The sequence below is a fragment of the Heterodontus francisci genome, chromosome 15 (genome assembly GCF_036365525.1).
Source record: "Heterodontus francisci isolate sHetFra1 chromosome 15, sHetFra1.hap1, whole genome shotgun sequence".
Lineage (NCBI taxonomy): Eukaryota > Metazoa > Chordata > Chondrichthyes > Heterodontiformes > Heterodontidae > Heterodontus > Heterodontus francisci.
The window spans coordinates 58215798-58239541 of NC_090385.1; the positions used below are offsets into that span (position 1 = coordinate 58215798).

Here is a 23744-nt window from a genome sequence, read left to right on the forward strand (position 1 = left end):
CTGAATTCTGAAATTTGCTTTGTTGGTGATGATGCCAATCCATTAAATAAATACAGGAACGGCAGCACAGTGGTAATGTTACTGGACTAGTAATCAGCGGCCTGAACTAATGCTCCTGAGACATTAGTTCAAATCCCACCTTGGTATCTGCAGGAATTTAAGTTCAATTAATTGCATAAATCTGAAATAAAAAGTTAGTCTTGGTAATGGTGACCATGAAATTACTAGATTAACATAAAAACCCATCTGGTTCACTACTACATCAGGGAAGGAAATCTGCTGTACTTACCTAGTCTAACCTACCTGTGACTCCAGACCCACAGCAATGTGGTTGACTCTTAACTGCCTCTGAAATGGCCGAACAACCCACTCAGTTGTATCAAACAGCAATGGAAAAGTCAAGAAGAATAAAACAGAACAGACCACCCAGTACTGACAGGCATCAGACATAACAACGGTCATTCACTGTCATTTGGTCAAAATCATGGATCTCCTTCCCTAATAGCACTGTGGCTGTACCTACACAACAAGGACTACAGCAGGCTCACTTAAGGGCAATTCGGGATGAGAAATAAATGCTATCCTTGCCAGCAATGCCCACATCCCATGAACAAATAAAAAAAACCTTTTGGTCACCTGTCTTTTAACATTTCCTTCTTTGGATGGATGTCATTTTTTGTCTGATTACACTTACATGAAATGCCTTGGGACATTTTACTAAGTTAAAGGTGCCATATAAATGCAAGTTATTATAGGAAAATACAGGACTGCAAAAATCTCTGAAGTCTATCTGGCCAGTTCCAAAACAACATATTCTTCAGTTGTTCCCTTAGCTATGCAATTCTTTTTTTTTACATTATCCTCTCTCCATGGCTGTCCTGTGCAGTTTTTCCACAAGTTCACCAAATAAACTTAAACTGTGCACCTTCCATTTTCTCAGCTTGAATTCAAGTTCCCTGTTTTTTTTCAGTGTTAGGTGGTATAACATCCTTATCATTAAGTAGCATATCCTACGACTTACTGCAAGCAATACCAAGGGAAATATGCTAGTATATAAATGTACAGACCTAGGATTACCTGCAGCGATGTACATTACGTCAAGCATATTATTATTGTGTTATTATTATAGGATAAAATCTTCAGACACTTCCAGTAGAACAATAATTTGAAGTACCACTTCCCCTTTAATGAGTACATGTTTGTTTTTGCTAAAACAGTCAACAGGTGAATAAAGCTGTTAGTTCCTATGGCAATTCGACATAGTCACCTTTTTCATGTTTTCGTTCTTGTTGAGGAGCTGAGAAGCCTGACCCTATACTGACTCTTAAGTTCAGATAACTTCTGCACAGTTACTGCATTTTAAACAGTTTTTGTGGCTGTGGTAATAAATTGTTGCGAAGGTTTCAAAGTACACTGTTTACTATGCATCTGTTAGATTTATGAATGGATTGATTTTTTTTTATTGTTTTACTATTTCCAGAAGAAAGCAACGCAAGACCCACATTTATACCTTACAAAAACAGACTTTTTTCTTGAAAAAAAAACTTCATATTTCGCAATGGCCAGAATTGCTCAATGTGGGGGTGTAGCGTCGAAGCAAATCTCCACATTCTTCCGCCAAACCAGCTCGAGCTCCGCCCCACCCCCGGCCTGACACCGCCCACTCCCAGGCCTTGTGATTGACGGCCAGACCCGAGCCGCTATTGGCCGCTGTGCTGTCAATCGCAAGAGCTGTGTGCAGGTATAGTTCAGGTGAGTGACAGATTGAGATCAGATCAGACGAGAGTAGCGTGCAGTGTGGTATTGCTGTGGGGAAAGTTGGAATTCATTTGATTTGGTTTGTCTTTCATTCAGTCTATATATATATATATATATATATATGTATAAAAGTAAAGTTGCAGGACAGTGGAAAATAAGTGATGTCGCGCAGTGCGTTGGCAATTAGTGTCCCTAATACTGAAGACAACGCTGTCTTTACTCAGCTCAAACCAGTCACCATGGCTGACGGCGCTTCAGAGGAGCAGCCGGTGTTTGAAGACATCAAACCGACCGTCAGGATGCTGGAGAATCAGCACGACCTGGCGCAGGTAAGGCCAAAGGAATCCGTCTTCCTGTTGTTTATTACTGTTACATCAAAACAACGGTATTGTTGCAGGTCTGGTGTGTGATGAGAACTGACCGCGCCAAAAGGAAAACGTTTTCTCTTTTTTGTAAAAAAAAAAGGGGGTTTGTACACTTCTCGTCAGTTGCTAAGTCAGGATGTTTCGGAAAGTTGAGGGAGTTGGAGATGGTCTGTGTGGCGGGTCAAGGTGAGAATTCATCCCGAATGAAATAAAAGCGGGCCCCAGGTTGTGGAGGCTTTTAAGCTGCGGGACAAACTGCTTAAAATCAGAACAAGTGGGAAGGCGGCCTTTCTTCGTTCGCTGAGCCAGATGCAGAACATTTGAGATGGTGACAGTGTTCCGGTTCCAAGTGTTTGCAAATTTAAACCAATTACATTGATTGTTAAAAAAAAATCGAAGGCTGTGCTAAATGGTTTAAGTTTCGTGCACTTGTGTTTTATTTCGTTTCCTGTAATTGTCCGAGAGGGAAACCGTGTTACTGTTGCAAATCCAATGAAAATTTTCATTCAAGCAAATTTTGTTGGTAAAACTGAGTTTTCTCTCAGGTTACGTTGAATGAGATTTGATTCTTGGATTGTGCACTGGCAAAGATGAGGAGTTGGACGTAGGTCAGGGAGATATTTTAAACAAATTGTTGAAGGAGATTGCTTATTCTGGTCAACAACAATACACTTTAATAATTTATCATTGTTTAAAGTTGGAATGCATCGATCAATTAGCACATACACAAGTCCGTTAGAAACCTCTCAAGAAGTCCTCCCTAAAATAGTAGGAAATGGCCAAGTATGAACTGAATTTTGTTCAATAAAAGAGAAACAAAACAAAGAACGACGATTTTGAGAAATGTACCCATGCAGACATAAGTCCCTGATTCTGTGTCTAGACTCTTATCTCTATGCTGCGGGCATTCAGGTGGGAAGCACTAATGACTTCAAAAGTTTGTGTCAACTCTTGAAGTCCGTTGAGCATTTCATGTAATTAGCATAGGATTGGGGAGGTTTGAGACTATGAAAGCCATTTTAATATCAATTAAAATGTAACCCTTATCCTTCTCTCTCTCTTCCCCCTTGCTACTTAGAATAATAAATAGGTATTTGTTTCTGTCAAGCAATATTTTGAGATTTTTCAGACAAGCTGAGAAGGAAGTGCCAAATATTGGGCTGAATGTTGCCTGGAGAATAGTGCCCACTGTTCTTGACATTGTCGTAAATTGTAAAAGGTACATCCTGTGACTTGTTCTATAATCTACTTGTACTCCATTTTACATTTGTTAAAATTAATTCAAGAGGCTTATTGTTATATTCAAAAATTCAAAATGAATAATTAAAATCTAATAGCCTTGTTGATGTTGCAAACCCAGTTTTCAGTGTTAGCTCCTGCCTTCACAGGTTTGGGTTTTAAGTTTTAAATTGTAGGTATGCTGTGTGCAGAGACAAGTATTGTATGTGACTGGGATTTAAACAAAATAACAAAGAGCTCCTTGATGCAAATTGCACAGCAGCCACAATAGAAGCCTTAGGGCCAGTTGTTGTAGTTTATCATTTCAGCAACAAGTATTGGCTGCGATCAGATCCATGATCATGACTAGGAACCAGTCTTTCAATCTTCCATTTGGTCTTGCATCTTTTCTTGAATTTTTAATGATAGAACCTAGAATAAAAGTAGTCCTAAACAAATGTTAAAACAAGAACCTAAATTTTGTGTCTTTTATGATCTATGTTTATCAAAAATAATTTTAGCACTTGTATTGCCTCCTGCCACATTCACTAAGGCTTATGGTAATTTTTTCTTTGTTATTGTATCATTAGGGTACAAAGAATATTCAGGAAGACTTCATTTTAATCTTTGTAACACTTTTATAGAAATGGAAGAGTTGTGCATAGTTAATAATGTCTTGCACAGGTTGAAAACTATGGAATATAAACTGAAGAGATCCTGTGTTGTGTGTATTTGCATGTTTAGCAAATAATTTGCAAATATGTTTCCTGAAATTATTTTGTTTTGAAGAAAATTAATTGATTCCCTTAAAACAATATTACAATTTACAATATTTTTATACACCATTTTTCACCTTTTTGCATTGATAGCTGTGCGCACATGCACCTGTGTGTACATAATGTGTGTGATATATACATACACAATGGTGTAAATTAAAGATCATAATTAAGTCACTTTGAAGATATTCAAAATATCTGAAGTTGTTAAAATTAAGCTTTATGTTAAGTAGGAAGTTGAATGATAGCTTGGAGTGGAGCTCTTAAGGGTGTGTTCTTAGCTTTTATCTTTGTTTTTGCCCAGCATAGTACTCATCTACTGTTAATGTGGCTGTTGTTTTAAAAAGGATAAGTAACTTTTATGAATAAATCACAGTTAATTTCATAAGATGTTTAAAATGCTTTGGGGATAATATTTAACCAGTTGAACACAATGTATTAAATTCCAAAGAATTGTACACAAACAATTAAAAAATTATATATGTCCCCAACAGTAGTGTTTCCTTACTCGTATTGAAATATTTGAGGCAAACAAATGCCATTGTTATGATTTGAAATCAAAATTGATACTGTGAACCTTTGCTAAAATCCAGTGAAGAACCTTGCTTTCTTTTTACATTATGTAGAAAAGCTTTACCAACAACAAATATTTAAACTGAATATTTAATGGAAAAAGAATCCCAGGATGGAACATACCATAAATATGATATTTTATGGATTTTACTTAGGGTAATTCGGAACTATAGTCGATTTGTATTATCGGCACATGATGGAGCAGTTATTATATGCACTAACAAATTAAAATGTCCTTGGGTGTTGAGATAGGGACTAATTTTTAAATTTTATCTAGAGCATTCTTTGGAATATATTTTGTTCCTCACTGTGAACATTGGACTTCAGTCATTTGTCATGGGAAAGTGTATGTTCTTAATGAAAACAGATCTTTTAAAAAAAAAATATTTTTTGAATGTTTATAAGTTCACAGTTTGATGCATTGGAAACACAAAACAAACATTGTTAATTCCTTCTAATATTTGTATTACTAGTAGTACTTATTTTTCGGCTCAAATAGTAAGTAATGTGCTCTCAAATCCAAGCTGCATTAAGAAGTCACAACTAGGCAATATTTACATCTTTTTTGCCTCATTTTACAGTGCAGTGATAAATTGCAATTTACTATTCGCAATAGATTTTTTAAAGAAAAGTCTGAACTTTGTAAATCAAAATACGTATTTTTAAACTGGCTTTAACATGAATACTTAGAATATTAATTTAACGCATTAAATCATTTTTGTTTTTAAAACTTTACTTAAGCTTAATTTATTTTCTTGATACGACTATTAATTTTGCACTCTGCATTATTTTGTACTTTGAAGCCCTAAATACATTTTAAGCAACTGAATACTTGTAGACTGTCATTGTAAGTCATCAGAGTTATTTTTATTTATCCAGTTAAAAATTGTTCATCGGTTTTGAATATAAATAGCTGTGCTTCCACCACACACCCCAACCCCCAAACTCTCTCTCTAGCTCACAATAATATTTCAGTCGAGTCTTTCTCTGCTAGACATTTATTTGGATTTCTTTTCTGTTCCTGTTAATGTCCAGCAAATATTAATACAGCTGCGATTTCAAGAGATAAGATTTGAGAACTGTTTAAAGCTAATTGCTAATCAGTAACCGTCTGACGTAAAATATAGATGAAACAACATTTTGGCTTCAATTTCTTTGAACCTGTGTTAATATACAACAAATGTTACCTGCACGTATAGATTTTGATTAAAGAGAGAAAGGCCAATGTTTTGCCCCAGTTTGTCTGTAAATTATTCATTTACAATAATGGGGCTTTTTTGTAACTACATGACATTCCTTAACAATTCTTGTTCTTTCTGGTTTCAGTAATTGTTGTTGCTAATCATTTTTTACCCCGAAACTAGTCTTAATCAAAAAGTTTGAGCATTCAGATGAGAGTTGCAAATTATTTAAAATGAACACTGACTAGCAAGAGCTGTCGGTCTCTGTGAATGTGACTAGTTAGTGCTCGGCATCATCCATCAGAAAGAATAGTATCTGTTTCATTAGTTTGGTTTGAGATAAGTGATGTTTTGCTGCACATACTTCCATGTTATTTCACCGACTTCATAAGCTTAACTACGTTTACTTTTATGAGGTTCAAGTCCCACTCCAGGACTTGAGCACAAAAATCAAGGCTGACACTCCAGTGCAGCAGTGAGGGAGTGCCACACTGTCGGAGGCTCCAACTTTCGGATGAGATGTTACATCAAAGCCCTGTCTGCCCCCTCAGGTGGACATAAAAGATCCCATGGCAATATTTCGAAGAAGGGCAGGGGAGTTATCCCTGGTGTCCTGACCAATATTTATACCTCAATCAACATCACAAAAGGATTATCTGGTTATTATCACATTGCCATTTTGGGGGTTTTGCTGTGTGCAAGTTGGCTGCTGCATTTCCTGCAATACCACAGTGACTATACTCCAAAAATACATCATTGGCTGTAAATGCTTTGAGATGTCTGGTAGTCAAGAAAGGCGTAATATAATTGCAAGTCTTTTTCTTTACCTTTTAAGTACAATTAGAAACACTGGCAGAGACTGCTCTGTATTTGTGGGTAGCAAGTGTTCAAAGGAAGAGGCTAATTTACATTGAATAAACTATTCGATGTGTGCTGCCTGAGTTCATATATAACTCCTTTGCAACTGAACCCACTTTTATAACAGATCATAAATTTGCTGGGTTAAATCATGGTATGCAATTTAATTGATTCTGAGTATGTTAAACTTTGGCCAATGTAACAAAGTTGCATGGTTACTGACCCAAATTTTTAAAGGCTCTGGTTGGCAAAAAAAAACTCTTGCATGTTAAAATTGATTGTTTAATGGCCTAATTTGGTATGGCATTTCTGTGCTGGAGTTAACTGAAAATTTCTAGGCTTATTCCATATACACCTATAAACTTTCTTTGTTTAAAGTAGGCATGATCATTCTTATCCTGTAACCTGACGTAATTTCTAGAGGTTGTCTGGTTTCTTTGCAGTTGCAGTATATTCTAATCGTTATTACTGTTTCTTAGCAAAGTTATAATTTTACAGCAATGTTCATATTTTGTTAGTGGCCAGTTCTATCCCTAAAAATTGATTGCTTTTACCTTATATTTTTTTCATGAATTTCCTGCCCTTCTCTACAGGTGATGGTGGCTTGTGTCAGATGCCCTCTGGTATCTTGTCCAGATGATACGAGACATTGGCCGGAAATTTATGAGCGTGCCACAATTCGTGGCAGCACGCTGTCATCTCAGTGGTCTGCTTGTGCGGATGTGCCGTCATTGAGCACCTGCGATATTTCGTGGGGGAGCACATTTAAATAGAGGGGGCCGCCCCCAATAATGTAAAGGGGGCAGCTGCTCCGTCCCCAGCAGCGATGTCCGGCACCATTTTTGAAGGGCTTCAAGCCCTTAGAAGAAATTTTAATTTTAAAGTTATATTGTGATGCATTGTTTGTAAAACTTTAAATAAATTATGGATACCCTTTCTCACCCTTCCCCCGCGCCCCCCCCCCCCCGGCCCCCCACAAATGTTTGTTTTCAGGGCAATATCACCAAAATGAACTTTATTACCAACCTGAAATTCCCCACCCCAACCTCGTAACATTTGCCCTTCAACCCCTTCCCAGCATCCCCTCAGCCAATACAAAGTGTTTTTCCCGCTCACCCCCTAAACTGATAATCTCACTGCTCCCCCCTCCCCACCAGTGTCATGCCTCGGAAGTCCGTACAGAGTTCCAAAGGCACGGGAGTGACGGCCAATGGCCGGATTATCAGCATGGGACAGCCGCCGGGACAAGGAAAGTTAATTTGCAGCTTCTGATCTCAATTTTACTATTAAAATGAAAGTCCTGCTGCCGATCGGCAGGGAGTCTGCACCGAGGCCTCGCCGCCGCCGGTGAAATATGGCGGGGCCTTCTTGGCATTGGAGGTCGTGGCGGGCCTCTCCCAGAATAATTTTCTGGGCCCCCACCGCCACGACCCCCGATGCCGGAGGGCTCATAAAATTCAGCCCATTGAGTATGAACAACATATTGAACTACAGGAGCTACCACAGTTGAACCCAATCTTGTCTTCATCCAATGTTCACACATGCCTACTTTCCAGCAGCAGATTGTGGTCAGGAGCAGGAAAACTGATGTCCTTTTCCCCTTGAGCATGAACAATTGGGTACTGAGTCTCTTTGCAACTAAGATTGGAAATACAAATTAAGCCATTGGGGGAGTTCTGTATGTTACATTTATGTTAAATATTGAACATATGGAGAAAGGATTGCTGTATATATCTTGAACACTGATATTTATCTTAAAATATTAAAATAAGGACTTGGGACTTAGCACAAAATAATTGAAATATTTGCTCTTAAAGTATCATCTTGGATGTTCCAGGGTTAGGTAGAAAAATTATGATGATGCAAGAACTGATGTTATTACTTTTCATCTATTATTTAAGAAATAGTCCACTTACATTGTTTTAAAAGTACTTCATATCCAAGTATTATGAATCCTTTCTTCTGAAAAAAAGAAAGTGGTTTGATTAATTTTTGGATTGACCTTTTGGACCAACAAGATGGCTGCAACAGTTTCTTCTATTTATGCACATACCTGTTTTTCTGTGATTTAGGAATACTATTATCAGATTTCAAACACAATTATTTCCTTAAATGGATATTGTGGCTTTTGAAGAGTTAAAAGTAATGAGAACTTTAAAGAACTTGTAGAGCTGAAACTTGCTCAACCTTTTCTGTAGCATGCTATAAATTTACACTAAGTCATGAGTACATAACAAAAGGAAATAAGACAAGTGAAATAAAATGGCCACCATCTTTTCTATCTAGCTTCACAAAGACATTTTGTAATTCTACCCACAATAAAGAATTGTAGAAGAGCTCAAGTGATGCCCATCATGCATGAGCTGTGAACAACCTGTATTAGCACACAGTAAACCCAACAACCCCCTAATGACACAAGAGCCCATAATATTACCCCATCATTTTTATTCTTTGTGAAGCAACTCAGTTGGTGAGTTGCTTCTTATTAACTCATTGCTGCCAGTTGCAGCAAGATACTACATATTTAGCATCGATATTATAAATGGTGCAGCTGTAACTGTGATTGGAGGTGAATATGTTTTGGTTACTCCCTCTATTTGAAGGAGACACTGTACTTCAAGACCTTCTTATCAAAGCACGATTACATTTAGTTCATAACTCGCTTTAAATCATACTCAATGTTTCTTATTTTTTATCTTAATTCTTTTAGGTCTCTGAGTAAGGATCCTTACTCTGTAATCTTTTAACAGAGATGAGAGTTGTAATATAACAGTAATATGCATTTAAGATTCAGACCAGAAGACACATTAGGCCTAGTTAAGTTACTTAAATTTACCTTTGTGTAGGTTTTGTTTTTGCATTACAGTTTCTTGAATTCTAGCAGTCATAATTGTTTTATGTTGAAATTACCCTTTTCACAGGTGATTAGAAGTTACAAAAAAGAGGAAAGATAAAAAGAAAGACTTGTGTTTATATAGCGCCTTTCATGACCACCGGATGTCTCAAAGTGCTTTACAGCCAATTAAGTACTTTTTGAAGCATTATCAGTGTTGTAATGCAGGAAACACAGCAGCCAGTACGAAGCACAGCAAACTTCCCCAAACAGCAATGTGATAATGACCAGATAATCTGTTTTTGTGATGTTGACTGAAGGATAAATATTGGCCAGGACACCAGGATAACCTGCCCGCTGTTCTTTGAAATAGTGTCATGGGATCTTTTACATCCACCTGAGTAAGCAGATGGGGTAGGGCTCAGTTCAATGTCTCATCTGAAAAGCATCACCTCCAACAGTGCAGCATTCTATCAGTACTGCACTGGAGTGTCAGCCTTGATTTTAGTTTTCAAGTCCTGGAGTGGGACATGAACTCAGAACTTGTGGGTCAGGCAACAGCGCTACCAACTGAGCCACTGATAACACTGATAAAGTGTGAAGTGATAAAGATGGACTGTAGGTGGTCAGCAATGGGTTGGAATGAAAATTCACAAGATTTCACAGGATATGTCCTATAAGCTGATCTTATAACTCTTGAAACGTTCTTGTTTTTTCTTTGTACCTTCAACTTTCTCCCTTCTTTCACTGACTCATGCTGCAGTATGATGCCCCTGGTACCAGGTCATCTTTGGCACCTCACCCAAGTGGTGATTCTTCTTGTGGTCATAAGTTACTTTACTATGGGGGCCATCACAACCAAGTCTGATCTTGTCCTCACCAGTTATGCAGGTTGTCACATCAATCGACTGATAGTGATCCTGGGTTTGGGAAGTGAACAGAGGCCAGTTGTCATGCCCTTACTGCCATTTTGGGTGAGATCAGGATGAACTCCCTGGAATCTTCCTGCCCTGCACTGTTCAATTCCTCACAGAAATATATTATTTTCAAACAATTGTAAACTTGAACACCTTTGCCCTCTGCTGATCAATTTCAGAAAGCGTGGAAAATTAGAACAGCATAGCCTAACTTGGAATTATTATTTGTTAATGTTTAAGAGAAATGGTGAATGAAGATGGTGACAGGAGCACTACTCCTGTAACTTAAAGTTAGAGTATTGTATCAGGATGGAAATCAGTTGGAAAGGCACAGCTGCACTTGGGACATATACTAGAAAATAATCACTTGCCCAATTAAATTTTAGCTGTTCCAGATGCCCGTTGAAATGATTAACAGAAAAACAATTTAACAGGAGGTTGAATTGTTGCAATTTAAAATCATGATAGAGGCAGTACAGTTCTTTATTATATGACCTTAATTCAAATAATATCGAACTGACATAATTGTGCCAAAGAGCAGTTAATGGTCCCACCGTTTTCTCAGTTGGTAAAATGTAGGGGTGAAAGTGGGGTAGGGAAAGAGAGCAGTTATTTCTTTCTCTGACAAGGAATGGAAGCAGAATCTAGCAAGCCACTCAGTTCAAGGGTAATTAGGGATGGGCAATAAATGCTGGCCTAGTGGCTGAAGCCCACATCCCACAAATGAATAAAGAAAAATCGGGAACCAAATTAAGGCATATGAGACATGTAGGACTTGGACAAATACACAATTCCTCTCCTCCCCTGCATCTTCCACACACAGTTGGGTTCAATTCCTCACAGGAATATATTATTGTCATGCAGGCCCCCACCTACCAAGAATGAGGCATACTAATTTCGCCACATGGACATTAAATTTCAAATTGTTGCTGGGAATAAGAGAAAGCCTGCGACAAGGGGTTGCCAGGCCCCTTGCTGGAAGGCCATTTTTGCATATTAACAGTGCGTGGAACAAAGGAGCTATCCCCTGCTCCAATACAATCCACAAACCGATGTGGTCAAACCAATTAGTCGCATGACTAACCTACTTGGCAGTCTGGGTTTTTTTCTGAATTGTACAGTTTGAACTGAGAGCCTGCAGAAAGCAGAATGCTCCTGGACTGAAGAAGATCTCCTGTCTGTCTGCCTTCTCCCCTCTCTTTTTCACAAGCCTCTGAATCCACTGAAGACACATGAACCCCAAGAGAGAAAAGTCTCCTACAGCAAACAAGGTTTAAGAAAAATACTGCACTACAACAAAAAGCAAGCTCTACCTACAATCAAGTACCCTACAGTGAGCTCGAAGAACCGTAACAACAACTCTTCAGATATTGCCTCAAACCTTTCCACTTTATTTTTCCTCTGCTCTTTTCTGCCTCTATTTGCATATGTGTATCACATGTGCATGTTAGCAGGGCGCGTCGTGTATCCATAGGCATCAACTGAATTAGAATTGAAGTTTAAGTTTAATAAAATGTAACCTTTCTTCTTTAAACCTAAGAAAGCCTGTTTGTGCTGGTTTCTTTGCTTTATAATTGGAAAGCAGTGAACAAGGATTCACCAAGGGGGAGCTAAAACACAGTGGTCTGGATTTTACCTTGGGCAGATGGGAATTCGTCACTGACGTAAAAGTCGGTGGCAAATCCGCTTCCGCCTTGTCAGGGGATCCGTCCTGCATTTTACGAGTCCCCGGGCTTTAATTGTCCTGAGGTGGGACTTCCACCTGCTTGAGGGAGGAGTTCCTGCCTCATTGAGCTGCCGGTCAACCAGCGGCCAGCAGCTCTTAGTCCCAAAAGCACCACTGGGAGCGTTGGCCACTGCTGGAACTGCAGCCCAGCTGACCAGATGGAGCCAAAAGTACAGGTAAGTTGGGCATGCCACATCAGGGAGATCAGTCCATCCCTGCTGAGGCTGGAGTGGTCGTTTTGGAGGGGGGGTGGCGTTTTGGGTCCCGGGGGTGGGGTGGAAGGCAGGGGCGGCACTCAATCGGGTACCCTGTACCCGACTGTCATGCCCCCCCCAGCTGGTGCGTGGAAAGACCGGCAGCTATCGCTGGGCTGCCTTTCACGTCCCCAGCACAGCCACATGACATGGGTAAAACACCTGCGGAGGCGGATGAGGGCCGTTAAGTGACCACTTAAGGGCTTTGATTGGCCTCGGGTGGGCGGGCCGTTTTGCCCCACTCCCGCCCGACGTCGTAAAGGAGACCGGAGGCGGGAGTAGGGTGGGTAGGCCTCCCGGAACCTCCCGCTCAATTTTACGCCACCTCCACGTCACCATCTGACCTGCTGGGGCAGTGTAAAATTCCGCCCAGTGTGTTTAAAAATAAAACCCTGTTATAGTAAGACCAGGTGAAGGCTGAAAGGGAACCCTAGATTGCTTTCTCACCTGCTCGTAACATTATCAACCAACTTTTTCAGTGGATTTTCTGAAAATTACAGAAATATATACCTTGTCTAATTCTTAAAGTATAAATATATTTTTTTCCACTGTGATTTATTGTGATGTAGAGACATTAATTAAGAAATTCAATTAATTCTCATTCTTAGCAAAGAAAACAACAAAATTGAAGGAATGATCATAGCAAACTTCCCCAACATCAGCCCATTCCATGTCAAGTTTTGGACGAGACAAAGAGTGAAAACCTTGCACTTGACACATTAGATATAAAGGATATTAGATATAAGCTGGCTGGATCGCTAACCAACCCAACCCCTCAATCCACTGAGCCTGAGAATTTGGTCCAACTTATGTTAGGAGCTCTTAATTCCATATTCTGTAGACTTGATTTCTCTTGTGTGATGAAATCTATATAGGCCATCTAAAAACCAGATACTATTTCTTTAATAAATTCTGCAGAACAGAAAATCTCCAACACATGTTTGATTTATTTAATCCTAGAAATGTCTTATCCTATGTTGCTGTAATAAACACACTGGTCAATCCTTACAATGAAAGCAAGTGAAATAAAGTACTGATCACATGAGTTTAGACTTTAAGTATGAGGGTTGCTGGGAACATTGCCACCAGCAGTGACTATTTACTGTCATGAAGAGTTGAATTCTATACAACATTGGATCTACGAACTAGCAATTGCTTGAAACTGGTTGCCACTCCCTACTAATCAAGATAATCGGCTGATTTTATCAGTTACAAATTTCAAAAGCTGATATAAAAGTACAGCCTAAGGAGAGTTTCATAACTGAATAGAAGGAAGACAGTGATGTAATGGAGCAACCTACATTATGATTTGTAAATGACAAATGGCTGTATATCCCTCTATTTTCCATCCAACTAATATATTGGAAAATTATTGATGAACGTTCATTCTGAATAATTTGTCAATTCTTTGCTAATACTTGCTAATATACTTTAATAGAAAGAAAATGGTGATTCTTGAATGTTGATGTTTGTCAAATTGCTCTGTAGGAGGTGCTATTTAGTACAGTACATGAATTGAACTTTTTAATTTGCCCAATATGGGGGTATAGCAAAGTGTTTTGTATCATTTGGAACAATCTTATGGCACAGTAAAGCTCCAAAACGTTCAACAAAATGATTGACACAAGTAAAAGAGAAAATAGGGAGAAAAAAATGGAAGTATTGAATTATCGAATAAGTATCTGGCAATATCATATGGTTCTTATGCAAATAGTCATTGACTAAAGTTTTTACAAGACTTAAGAACAGTCCAGCAGTTAGGGCCTTTGGAACACCACAATGGTCTTCTCACTGGACAATGCCCTTTAACTCTTATACAATTTATCCAGTTGCTGGGCACAACCATGTTCAATATACTTGAATTGCCAATCCTCCCTTCTTTGTCTAAGTTACTTTCTTTTGCCAACCTGAGGAATACTTTAAAAGGATAAAGGTTCCAATAAGTGCTAAATGAGTTATTGTTTAATTTGTGTGGAATTTAAAACCTGCTTTTGTTTGATACAAAATATGCAAACAAACTAAGTAATAAAATAAAATGTGTGTATATATGCTAAAAAGTGTTGTTCTGAAACAAGATGAGTTGGAAGGATTGCTGCAGTCCACAATGGCTAGCTAAAGGAGTCAGCTGGGAGCCAACCTGACCCTAGGCTACTTCCAAAAGCACGTTTGAATCAGCCAGCCGAAGATGTATAGGAGCATCACGTTATCATCCTCTGATTCAACCTCAGAGGGCCGGACCTTCTTGTCCCACCACCAGAAGTGGCGTCGGGTGTAGAAAATGGCGGCTGCCCCCACACATGACCAGCGCTGCTGCGCCACCACGATTCTGTGGCGGGCAGCCACTTAATGGGCTGGATCTTGTGCTCGGCCCAACGTGGGATTCATGATGGGCGAGGTGGGGGGGGGGGGAACGGAGAATCGGAGCGGCAGCAGCCGCCACGGAGCCCTACACTGTGATTGCCGGACCTGATCTTCCTGGGGGTGGGAAAGCTCCATGGTGGCACCTTCGCCGTTCTGCAACGGGACCCGAGTTTAAATATTTAAAATACCTCTCTGCATAAATTTCAATGTCATCCACCGCAATCTGCCCATCCATTCCTGATCTTGAGCTCAACGCACCTTCACTTTCCTGTCCATGAGAAGTTGGTGCCACCGAGGAGGGAAGGGGTCAACTCTGCATTCTGTGCAAGGATAAGAGGGGAAGGGGTCAACTCTGCATTCTGTGCAAGGATAAGGGGAATGGGTCAACTCTGCATTGTGTGTAAGGATAAGGGGGGAAGGGGTCAACTCTGCATTGTGTGTAAGGATAAGGGAGGAAGGGGTCAACTCTGCATTGTGTGTAAGGATAAGGGAGGAAGGGGTCAACTCTGCATTGTGTGTAGGGATAAGGGGGGAAGGGGTCAACAATGCATTGTGTGTAAGGATAAGAGGGGAAGGGGTCAACTCTGCATTGTGTGTAAGGATAAGGGAGGAAGGGGTCAACTCTGCATTGTGTGTAGGGATAAGGGGGGAAGGGGTCAACAATGCATTGTGTGTAAGGGGAAGGGGTCAACTCTGCATTGTGTGTAAGGATAAGGGAGGAAGGGGTCAACTCTGCATTGTGCGTAGGGATAAGGGGGGAAGGGGTCAACAATGCATTGTGTGTAAGGATAAGAGGGGAAGGGGTCAACTCTGCATTGTGTGTAAGGATAAGGGAGGAAGGGGTCAACTTTGCATTGTGTGTAAGGATAAGGGGGAAGAGTTCAACCCTGCATTCTGCGCACGGATAAGAGGGGAAGGGGGTCAACTTTGCATTGTGTGTAAGGATAAGGGAGGAAGGGGTCAACTTTGCATTGTGTGTAAGGATAAGGGAGGAAGGGGTCAACTCTGCATTGTGTGTAGGGATAAGGGGGGAAGGGGTCAACAATGCATTGTGTGTAAGGATAACAGGGGAAGTGGTCAACTCTGCATTCTGTGCAAGGATAAGAGGGGAAGGGGTCAACTCTGCATTGTGTGTAAAGATAAGGGAGGAAGGGGTCAACTCTGCATTGTGTGTAAGGATAAGGGGGAAGAGTTCAACCCTGCATTCTGCGCAAGGATAAGAGGGGAAGGGGGTCAACTTTGCATTGTGTGTAAGGATAAGGGGGAAGAGTTCAAGCCTGCATTCTGCGCAAGGATAAGAGGGGAAGGGGTCAACTCTGCATTCTGTGTAAGGATAAGGGGGAAGAGTTCAACTCTGCATTCTGCGCAAGGATAAGAGGGGAAGGGGTCAACTCTGCATTGTGTGTAAGGATAAGGGAGGAAGGGGTCAACTCTGCATTCTGTGTATGGATAAGAGAGGAAGGGGTCAACTCTGCATTCTGTGTAAGGATAAGAGAGGAAGGGGTCAACTCTGCATTGTGTGTAAGGATAAGGGGGGAAGGGGTCAACTCTGCATTGTGTGGAAGGATAAGGGAGGAAGGGGTCAACTCTGCATTGTGTGTAAGGATAAGAGGGGAATGGGTCAACTCTGCATTGTGTGTAAGGATAAGGGGGGAAGGGGTCAACTCTGCATTGTGTGTAAGGATAAGGGAGGAAGGGGTCAACTCTGCATTGTGTGTAAGGATAAGGGAGGAAGGGGTCAACTCTGCATTGTGTGTAGGGATAAGGGGGGAAGGGGTCAACAATGCATTGTGTGTAAGGATAAGAGGGGAAGGGGTCAACTCTGCATTGTGTGTAAGGATAAGGGAGGAAGGGGTCAACTTTGCATTGTGTGTAAGGATAAGGGGGAAGAGTTCAACCCTGCATTCTGCGCAAGGATAAGAGGGGAAGGGGGTCAACTTTGCATTGTGTGTAAGGATAAGGGAGGAAGGGGTCAACTCTGCATTGTGTGTAGGGATAAGGGGGGAAGGGGTCAACAATGCATTGTGTGTAAGGATAAGAGGGGAAGGGGTCAACTCTGCATTCTGTGCAAGGATAAGAGGGGAAGGGGTCAACTCTGCATTGTGTGTAAGGATAAGGGAGGAAGGGGTCAACTCTGCATTGTGTGTAAGGATAAGGGGGGAAGGGGTCAACTCTGCATTGTGTGTAAGGATAAGGGAGGAAGGGGTCAACTCTGCATTGTGTGCAAGGATAAGAGGGGAAGGGGTCAACTCTGCATTCTGTGTAAAGATAAGGGGGAAGAGTTCAAGCCTGCATTCTGCGCAAGGATAAGAGGGGAAGGGGTCAACTCTGCATTCTGTGTAAGGATAAGGGGGAAGAGTTCAACCCTGCATTCTGCGCAAGGATAAGAGGGGAAGGGGTCAACTCTGCATTGTGTGTAAGGATAAGGGAGGAAGGGGTCAACTCTGCATTCTGTGTAAGGATAAGAGAGGAAGGGGTCAACTCTGCATTCTGTGTAAGGATAAAAGAGGAAGGGGTCAACTCTGCATTCTGTGTAAGAATAAGAGGGGAAGGGGTCAACTCTGCATTCTGTGTAAGGATAAGGGGGAAGAGTTCAACCCTGCATTCTGTGCAAGGATAAGAGAGGAAGGGGTCAACTCTGCATTCTGTGTAAGGATAAGGGAGGAAGGGATCAACTCTGCATTATTTTATGGATGGGGGCAAGGGGTCAACTCTGCATTGTGTGTAAGGATAAAAGGGGAAGGTGTTAACTCTGCATTATTTTATGGATGGGGGCAAGGGGTCAACTCTGCATTGTGTGTCAGGATAAAAGGGGAAGGGGTTAACTCTGCATTATTTTATGGATGGGGGCAACTCTGCATTTTGTTTGCAGGACCGGCAGCCTTTTAAAAATGGCATTAGCGCCTGCTCCCGCATCAGGTGACCTTGTCCATGCCGTCCCCGCATTGGGAGGGGCGGTCGCCATTAGTCTGTTAAGTGGCTGCCCAATGCAGAATTGTGGCGGCATGGGTCCAGTGCATGATGGCTGCCATTTTCTGCACGCCGCAGGTCCCAGCAGCAGGACGAGAAGATCCGGCCCAACATGCTGACGGCAGTCACCCCCGCAATCACATGGTGGGGGGGTTGGTGGTGAGGAAAATTTAAATGTCCTTCTTTCTAAAAATCATTAACAACATGGTAAATTGAAAATGTTGGCTCTATGGTAAGCCACTGAGTGCTGGACAGAGGTTTCCAGTCACCATACAGAAGGAGAGAAAGGTGGAAGCTGGTCTTCTCTCCTCACTCTTCTGTATCTCTAGTGGCTGTGAACAGTGCAGTCTTTATGGGGCCCTTCAAACAGGTCTATGGCATGAGTTTGCTGTGAACAGGTGCAGTGGAAGGATACAAGGCAAATGGAATATGTTATTAAATAAACATTACGAGAAATTCGTAATATCCCATTTATCATTGAAATGAATTAATGGTAAAGCTACAGAATAGCCAGGGTTAGCGCACTAAAGCTCAGAACCATAGAGTAAAGGATGAACATAGGTTTGAGTCCTGCCTAGCTCAGCTCGCGATGTTCCAATTGAAGGGTATAGAGGACAGCTAACATTGTACCTCTGTTTAAAAAGGGAGCGAGGGATAGACCGAATAATTACAGGCCAGTCAGTCTAATTTCAAGTGGGCAAATTATTGGAATCAATTCTGAGAGACAGGATAAACTGCCACTTAGAAGGGCACAGATTAATCAAGGACAGTCAGCATGGATTTGTTAAGGGAAGATCTTGTCTGATTAACTTGATTGAATTTTTAGAAAAAGCAACAAGGAAGATTGATGAGGGTAGTACAATTGATATGGTCTACATGGATTTTTGCAAGGCTTTTGACAAGGTCCCACATGGCAGATTGGTTAAAAAAATAAAAGCCCTTGGGATCCAGGGAAATGTAGCAAGGTGGATACAAAATTGGTTCAGTGGCAGGAAACAAAAGGTAATTTTTGATGGTTGTTTTTTGCGACTGGAGGGTTGTTTCCAGTGGCGTTCCGTAGGGCTCAGTACTAGGTTCCCTGCTTTATGTGGTATATATTAACGATTTGGACGTAAGTGTAGTGGGGGAGGGGGCATGATCAAGAAGTTTGCAGATAACACAACAATTGGCCATGCGGTAGATAGCAAGGTGAATAACTGTAGGCTGCAGGAAGATATCGATGGACTGGTCAGGTGGGCAGAAAAGTGGCAAATGGAATATAACCTGGAGAAGTGTGAGATGATGCATTTCGGGAGATCGAACAAGGCAAAGGAATGCACAATTAATGGAAGAATATTGAGAAGTATAGAAGAGTTGAGAGACCTTGGAGTGAATGTCCTCAGATCCCTGAAGGTAGCAGGACAGGTCAATAAGGTGGTTAAGAAGGCATATGGAATCCTTTCCTTTATTAGACGAGGTACAGAATATAAGAGCAGGGAGCTTAGGCACGAACTGTATAAATCATTGGTTAGGCCACAACTTGAGTACTGTGTGCAGTTCAGGTCACCTCATTACAGAAAGGATTCAATTGCACTAGAGAGGATACAGAGGAGATTTGCGAGGATGTTGCTGGGACTGTAAAAATGCAACTGTGAAGAAAAATTGGATAGACTGCGGTTGTTCTCCTTGGAACAGAGAAGACTGAGGGGAGATTTGATTGAAATGCACAAGAGTGTGAGGGGCCTGGATAGAGTAGATGTGAAGGGCCTATTTATCTTAGCAGAGAGGTCAGTGACTAGGGGGCATAGATTTAAAGTGATTGGTAGAAAGATTAGAGGGGAGATGAGGAAACATTTTTTCATCCAGAGGGTGGTGGGGGTCTGGAATTCACTGTCTAAAAGGGTAGTGCAGGCAGAAACCCTCAACTCATTTAAAAGGTGCCTGGATATGCACCTGAAGTGTCATAACCTGCAGGGCTACCAACCAAATGCTGGGAGGTGGGATTAGACTTGGTGGCTCGTTTTCCGGCTGCCGCAGACGCGATGGGCCAAGTGGCTTTTTCTGTGCCATAAACTTTCTATGATTCTAATTTTCCCATCGGATGAAGGTGAGGGGTGGGTGGCAGGTATGTAGAGGTGAGGGTCATGACTCAACTATCTCTCTTGCCTCCTGAAAAGCAAGTACAGAGACAATTGGTGGAAACCTGAGAGTAAGCCAATCACCTGCATGTTTACCAACAGGGTTGACTAGGCGAGCAGGGTCAAGACAAGGAATCATTTACAAAAAATGAAAATTAGAGAGAAAGTATTAAAAACAAAGCTGCAGAAGCATTTCACTACATATTATTAGTCACACAAATTTTGGATTTTATAACTAGGGCAAAAAGGTAATGAGAAATGTGTGCAAGTCAAAGCTTAGGCCACATTTAAGAGTTGTGTGTTTAATTTTGGGTACCCCATTTTAGAAAGGGCAATAAATGCATAAATTCACCAAGATGAGAAACTATTGTTATGAGAAGAAAGTTGAGATGTGGGACTGTTACCAACCTTCAGTCTGTTGTAGGTACTGTCACACATTCAGTGGTGCTGATTACGCCTGTAAGCAGCTCCCATGTCCTTTATACTCTGGCACTCTGATATCTGCCCTGTCTAATATCTAGTTTTTGATGAGATAACATGGGAACTGTAAACGATGCATTGCACACCTGACTCCTTTCTGTGGCATGGTGGCCATGTGATTGAGGCTTTTGACTCCTCATCCAGTGGGCATTGCAGGCACGGGCATAGTGATGGCTGTTAACCTTGCAGCATCCAGATGGGAAAGTTCATCAATTTGACACTTCTTCAGTGTCCTTCTACTGGTTCATTCCAAAATACTCCTGACTCCTGTTCTGATGAAAGGTCACTGCCCTGAAACGTTAACTCTGCTTCTCCCTCCACAGATGCTGCCAGACATGTTGGGTATTTCCAGCACTTTTTGTTTTTATTTCAGATTTCCAGCATCTGCAGTATTTTGCTTTCAATTTACTCCTGACTCCTTTCTTGACTGAGCTCTGGTGACAAATTAATTATGCTACCACCCCTCTGGTCCCCCCCACAGCTGCGGGCTCCTTGACGACTCCCATTGTTTTCAGAATGATTGTTGCTGAACCAACATAATGAGTCTGCATTGCAGAGTTGTGTTAATAGACTTCCATTATTCCAGATCATTAAGGATAACAGCTTCAGTGATTGGTTTATCTGGTTTGAATACAAGTTTCCTTTTCTCTCCAACCCAGCTGCAAGCTAGATTTTAACACTTTTGTGGGCTGAAGAACCCCGTTCTACATAAATCCTTATTATTGGAAAAATGGTCATGAATCCTGAAATCCAACAAATTGGAGTAGAGAAAATAGGAGATCTTATCAAGGTTTTTAAATGATTTTGATTGGATGAATATGAAAAGAATATCTAGTCAAGTTGAGGGGTCGTTGAGGCACAGGCCATTGCATCTTTTAAGAAAAAAGTGGAAAAATATTCGAAGCAGAATAAAATATAGAGCTGTGGGTAGGAGGAAGGAAGCAGGGTAGTGGGTTCAGTTTTGTATGCTCTAGCCAAGAGCCAATGCAGGTACCATGGGCCAAATTGCTTCCTTCTATGCCATAAATTTCTATGGTTCTAGAATTGAAACTGTCTAGGTTTCAAAGCAGGAGATTGAAAGCATTGCATTGCCTTTGTGGGCCAGATCATTGACATGCATGGTGGGTGCCTCAACACATTAGATTTTCTCCTCATTTATTGACCTGAGGTATGCAGTACAAGGAGGGAATGGGGGGCATGCAAAATCAGAGGGAGAGAAGAGATAATGTCCTCACTGAATCCCAGTTGCTTGCCTCCTAGCCAGAGAGGAGTTGTCATGGATTATGAGCAACCTGCTTCTTGCATGTGGCCCTGAGTGGTCAGTGATTGGATTGTAAGAGCAAAACTCTTGAGTGTTTGTGTCTTTCATTGAAGGGTAAAAATCTCAGACAAAAACTTCTTGTAATGTTATGGAGGGGGGAAAAAAACTTACTTTTGAGCATTCTTCATTTTCTTTTTTGTCCAGGCCAACATATTTCTAGGAGAAGATACCATTAAATCGTCAGGTTTACTGAAATCACATTTATTGCAATTGCTACAAACGACTACATCTTCTCCAAGTCAAGTAAGTTTAAGTTTTTCATTTTACAGAAGTTCTAATTACATTCATTTTGAAAACACAATGCAAAAAAAGTGACTCAATTTAACAAATAGACATTCATTACCTTTGTATAATGTAGAATTCCAGATCGTGACCTTGTGATCCACTAACAATTTACATAGTGTTCAGCACATAGACCAAATGGTACACAAGTGAGAGCAAGGGACCAGAATCGGAACTGATTAAATTTGAGGAGGGGATAGAACGAAAGCCACAGTGTTAACTTATGTCATCGTAAAAATACTGGTAGCTTAGATACCAAAAGAATACAACTGCTAATGTTGGGAATATTTTAATAAAGAAAACATTCAGAAATTATAACTGATGTAACTCCAGTTCCGGAATTAAATAATGCAAGTTCTGCTTGGATTTTTGTAGTTTGTTTTTGTTGGAAAGGAAATAACCTTTTAAGTACTTAGAGATGAGAAATGTATATGTCAATAGTGATAAAGGCTTGTTGGTTGTGTGCATATCTCTGCAGTCCCTGTGTTATTTTCTATTACATACCAACAGGAACCATGTTCATGAACAGATGTCTGGTTGTTAAGCTGTGTCATTATGTACTTAATGTTTTTTGTGACATGCTCTTAAGTACAGTCAGTGATTGTTGACTGCAGTAGAACACAATTGCCCATTCATTATTCTTGCTCTGGGAGGACAGCGACAGACTGGTACTTACAGATAGTTTATAAATTCCCCATTTATTGCTTCCTACATGAGTAGATTAAATGTAAGAGAAAAATAAATTCATTGATCAGATTTCTCCCTCCTCTTAAATATCTCAGAAAATCTACTGGCGTCAAATGAGCACTTCATTGTGAGGCATATTTAACAGCTTGAATCTTATGGGAGTTGTTGAGGTCAATAAATAGAAGATATATTTTATGATTCTGTGCTAATTTAATGGAGTCTTGCAGCAGTTGAGTGGAAGGCCAGTTCTCATTCCGTGCTCCCATTTTTTCATGTGCAGGATCTCTGTGTAGAGGGAATGAATCTGCTTCAATGTAATTTTACTAAGTAATACAGAATTAATGTTAAATGTGTCCAAAACACTGAGCCCGAGATCTAATTTGATTGATGCAGGCATTGTATATGTCTTAGCATTAAAGATTCTGAAAATATTAGGCAGTTCAAAAGTGGTCCAGAACAAAGAAAATAGGAGCCACTTGATTCACAATTTTATTTCTGCAATGCTCCAAACATGACACATAGGGGCTGGAATTTTGTGGCCCCCCAATGAGGCGGCCGATGGCAGATGGTTTGTAAAATTGAGTGGGCTGGGGGACAGGGGGTGCTGTTCCCGCCCCCCTCCCGCCCCTTCTGCAATTTTATGCAGGGCAGCGGTGAGAAATGGCCTGCCCACCCCAGGCCAATCAAGGTCCTTAAGTGGTCAATTAACTGCCACTTAAGGATGTCCTCCGGCCACCATGGGTATTTTACCCTCGGTGTCTGGATGGCAAAGGCTCCAAGAACCCTGTCTGATTTTACCAGGCGGCCTTCTTGCGGGCTGGGGATGTGGCCCTCCTGATCGGGTACCCTGTGCCCCACGGAGGGCTGCCCCCGAAGCCCCAACTGCCCCCTACACACACACTTCTGGTGCTGCTGGGACTAAAAACTGCCAGCCTGCTGATTGGTTGGCAGCTGCATTAGGTAGGACTTCCTGCCTGAAGGAGGTGGAAGTCCTGCCCAAGAACAATTAAGGGCCTGGAGAGCAAAAACTCCTGGCCTGGCTCCCCAGGCCCAGTGGAGGCAGGCTT

The 23744-nt window shown here is 41.2% G+C and overlaps 1 protein-coding gene across 1 annotated transcript in view; it reads left to right on the forward strand.

Annotated features, from left to right (window-relative positions):
- The first annotated feature begins 1789 nt into the window (after positions 1-1789).
- klf5l (Kruppel like factor 5 like) overlaps positions 1790-23744 on the forward strand; it is an 82642-nt gene continuing 60687 nt past the window's right edge. The window contains exons 1-2 of the mRNA XM_068047587.1: positions 1790-2087; positions 21853-21951. Coding sequence (XP_067903688.1) covers positions 1920-2087; positions 21853-21951 — 267 coding nt within the window. The 5' untranslated portion in view covers positions 1790-1919. The remainder of the gene's footprint in view (positions 2088-21852; positions 21952-23744) is intronic.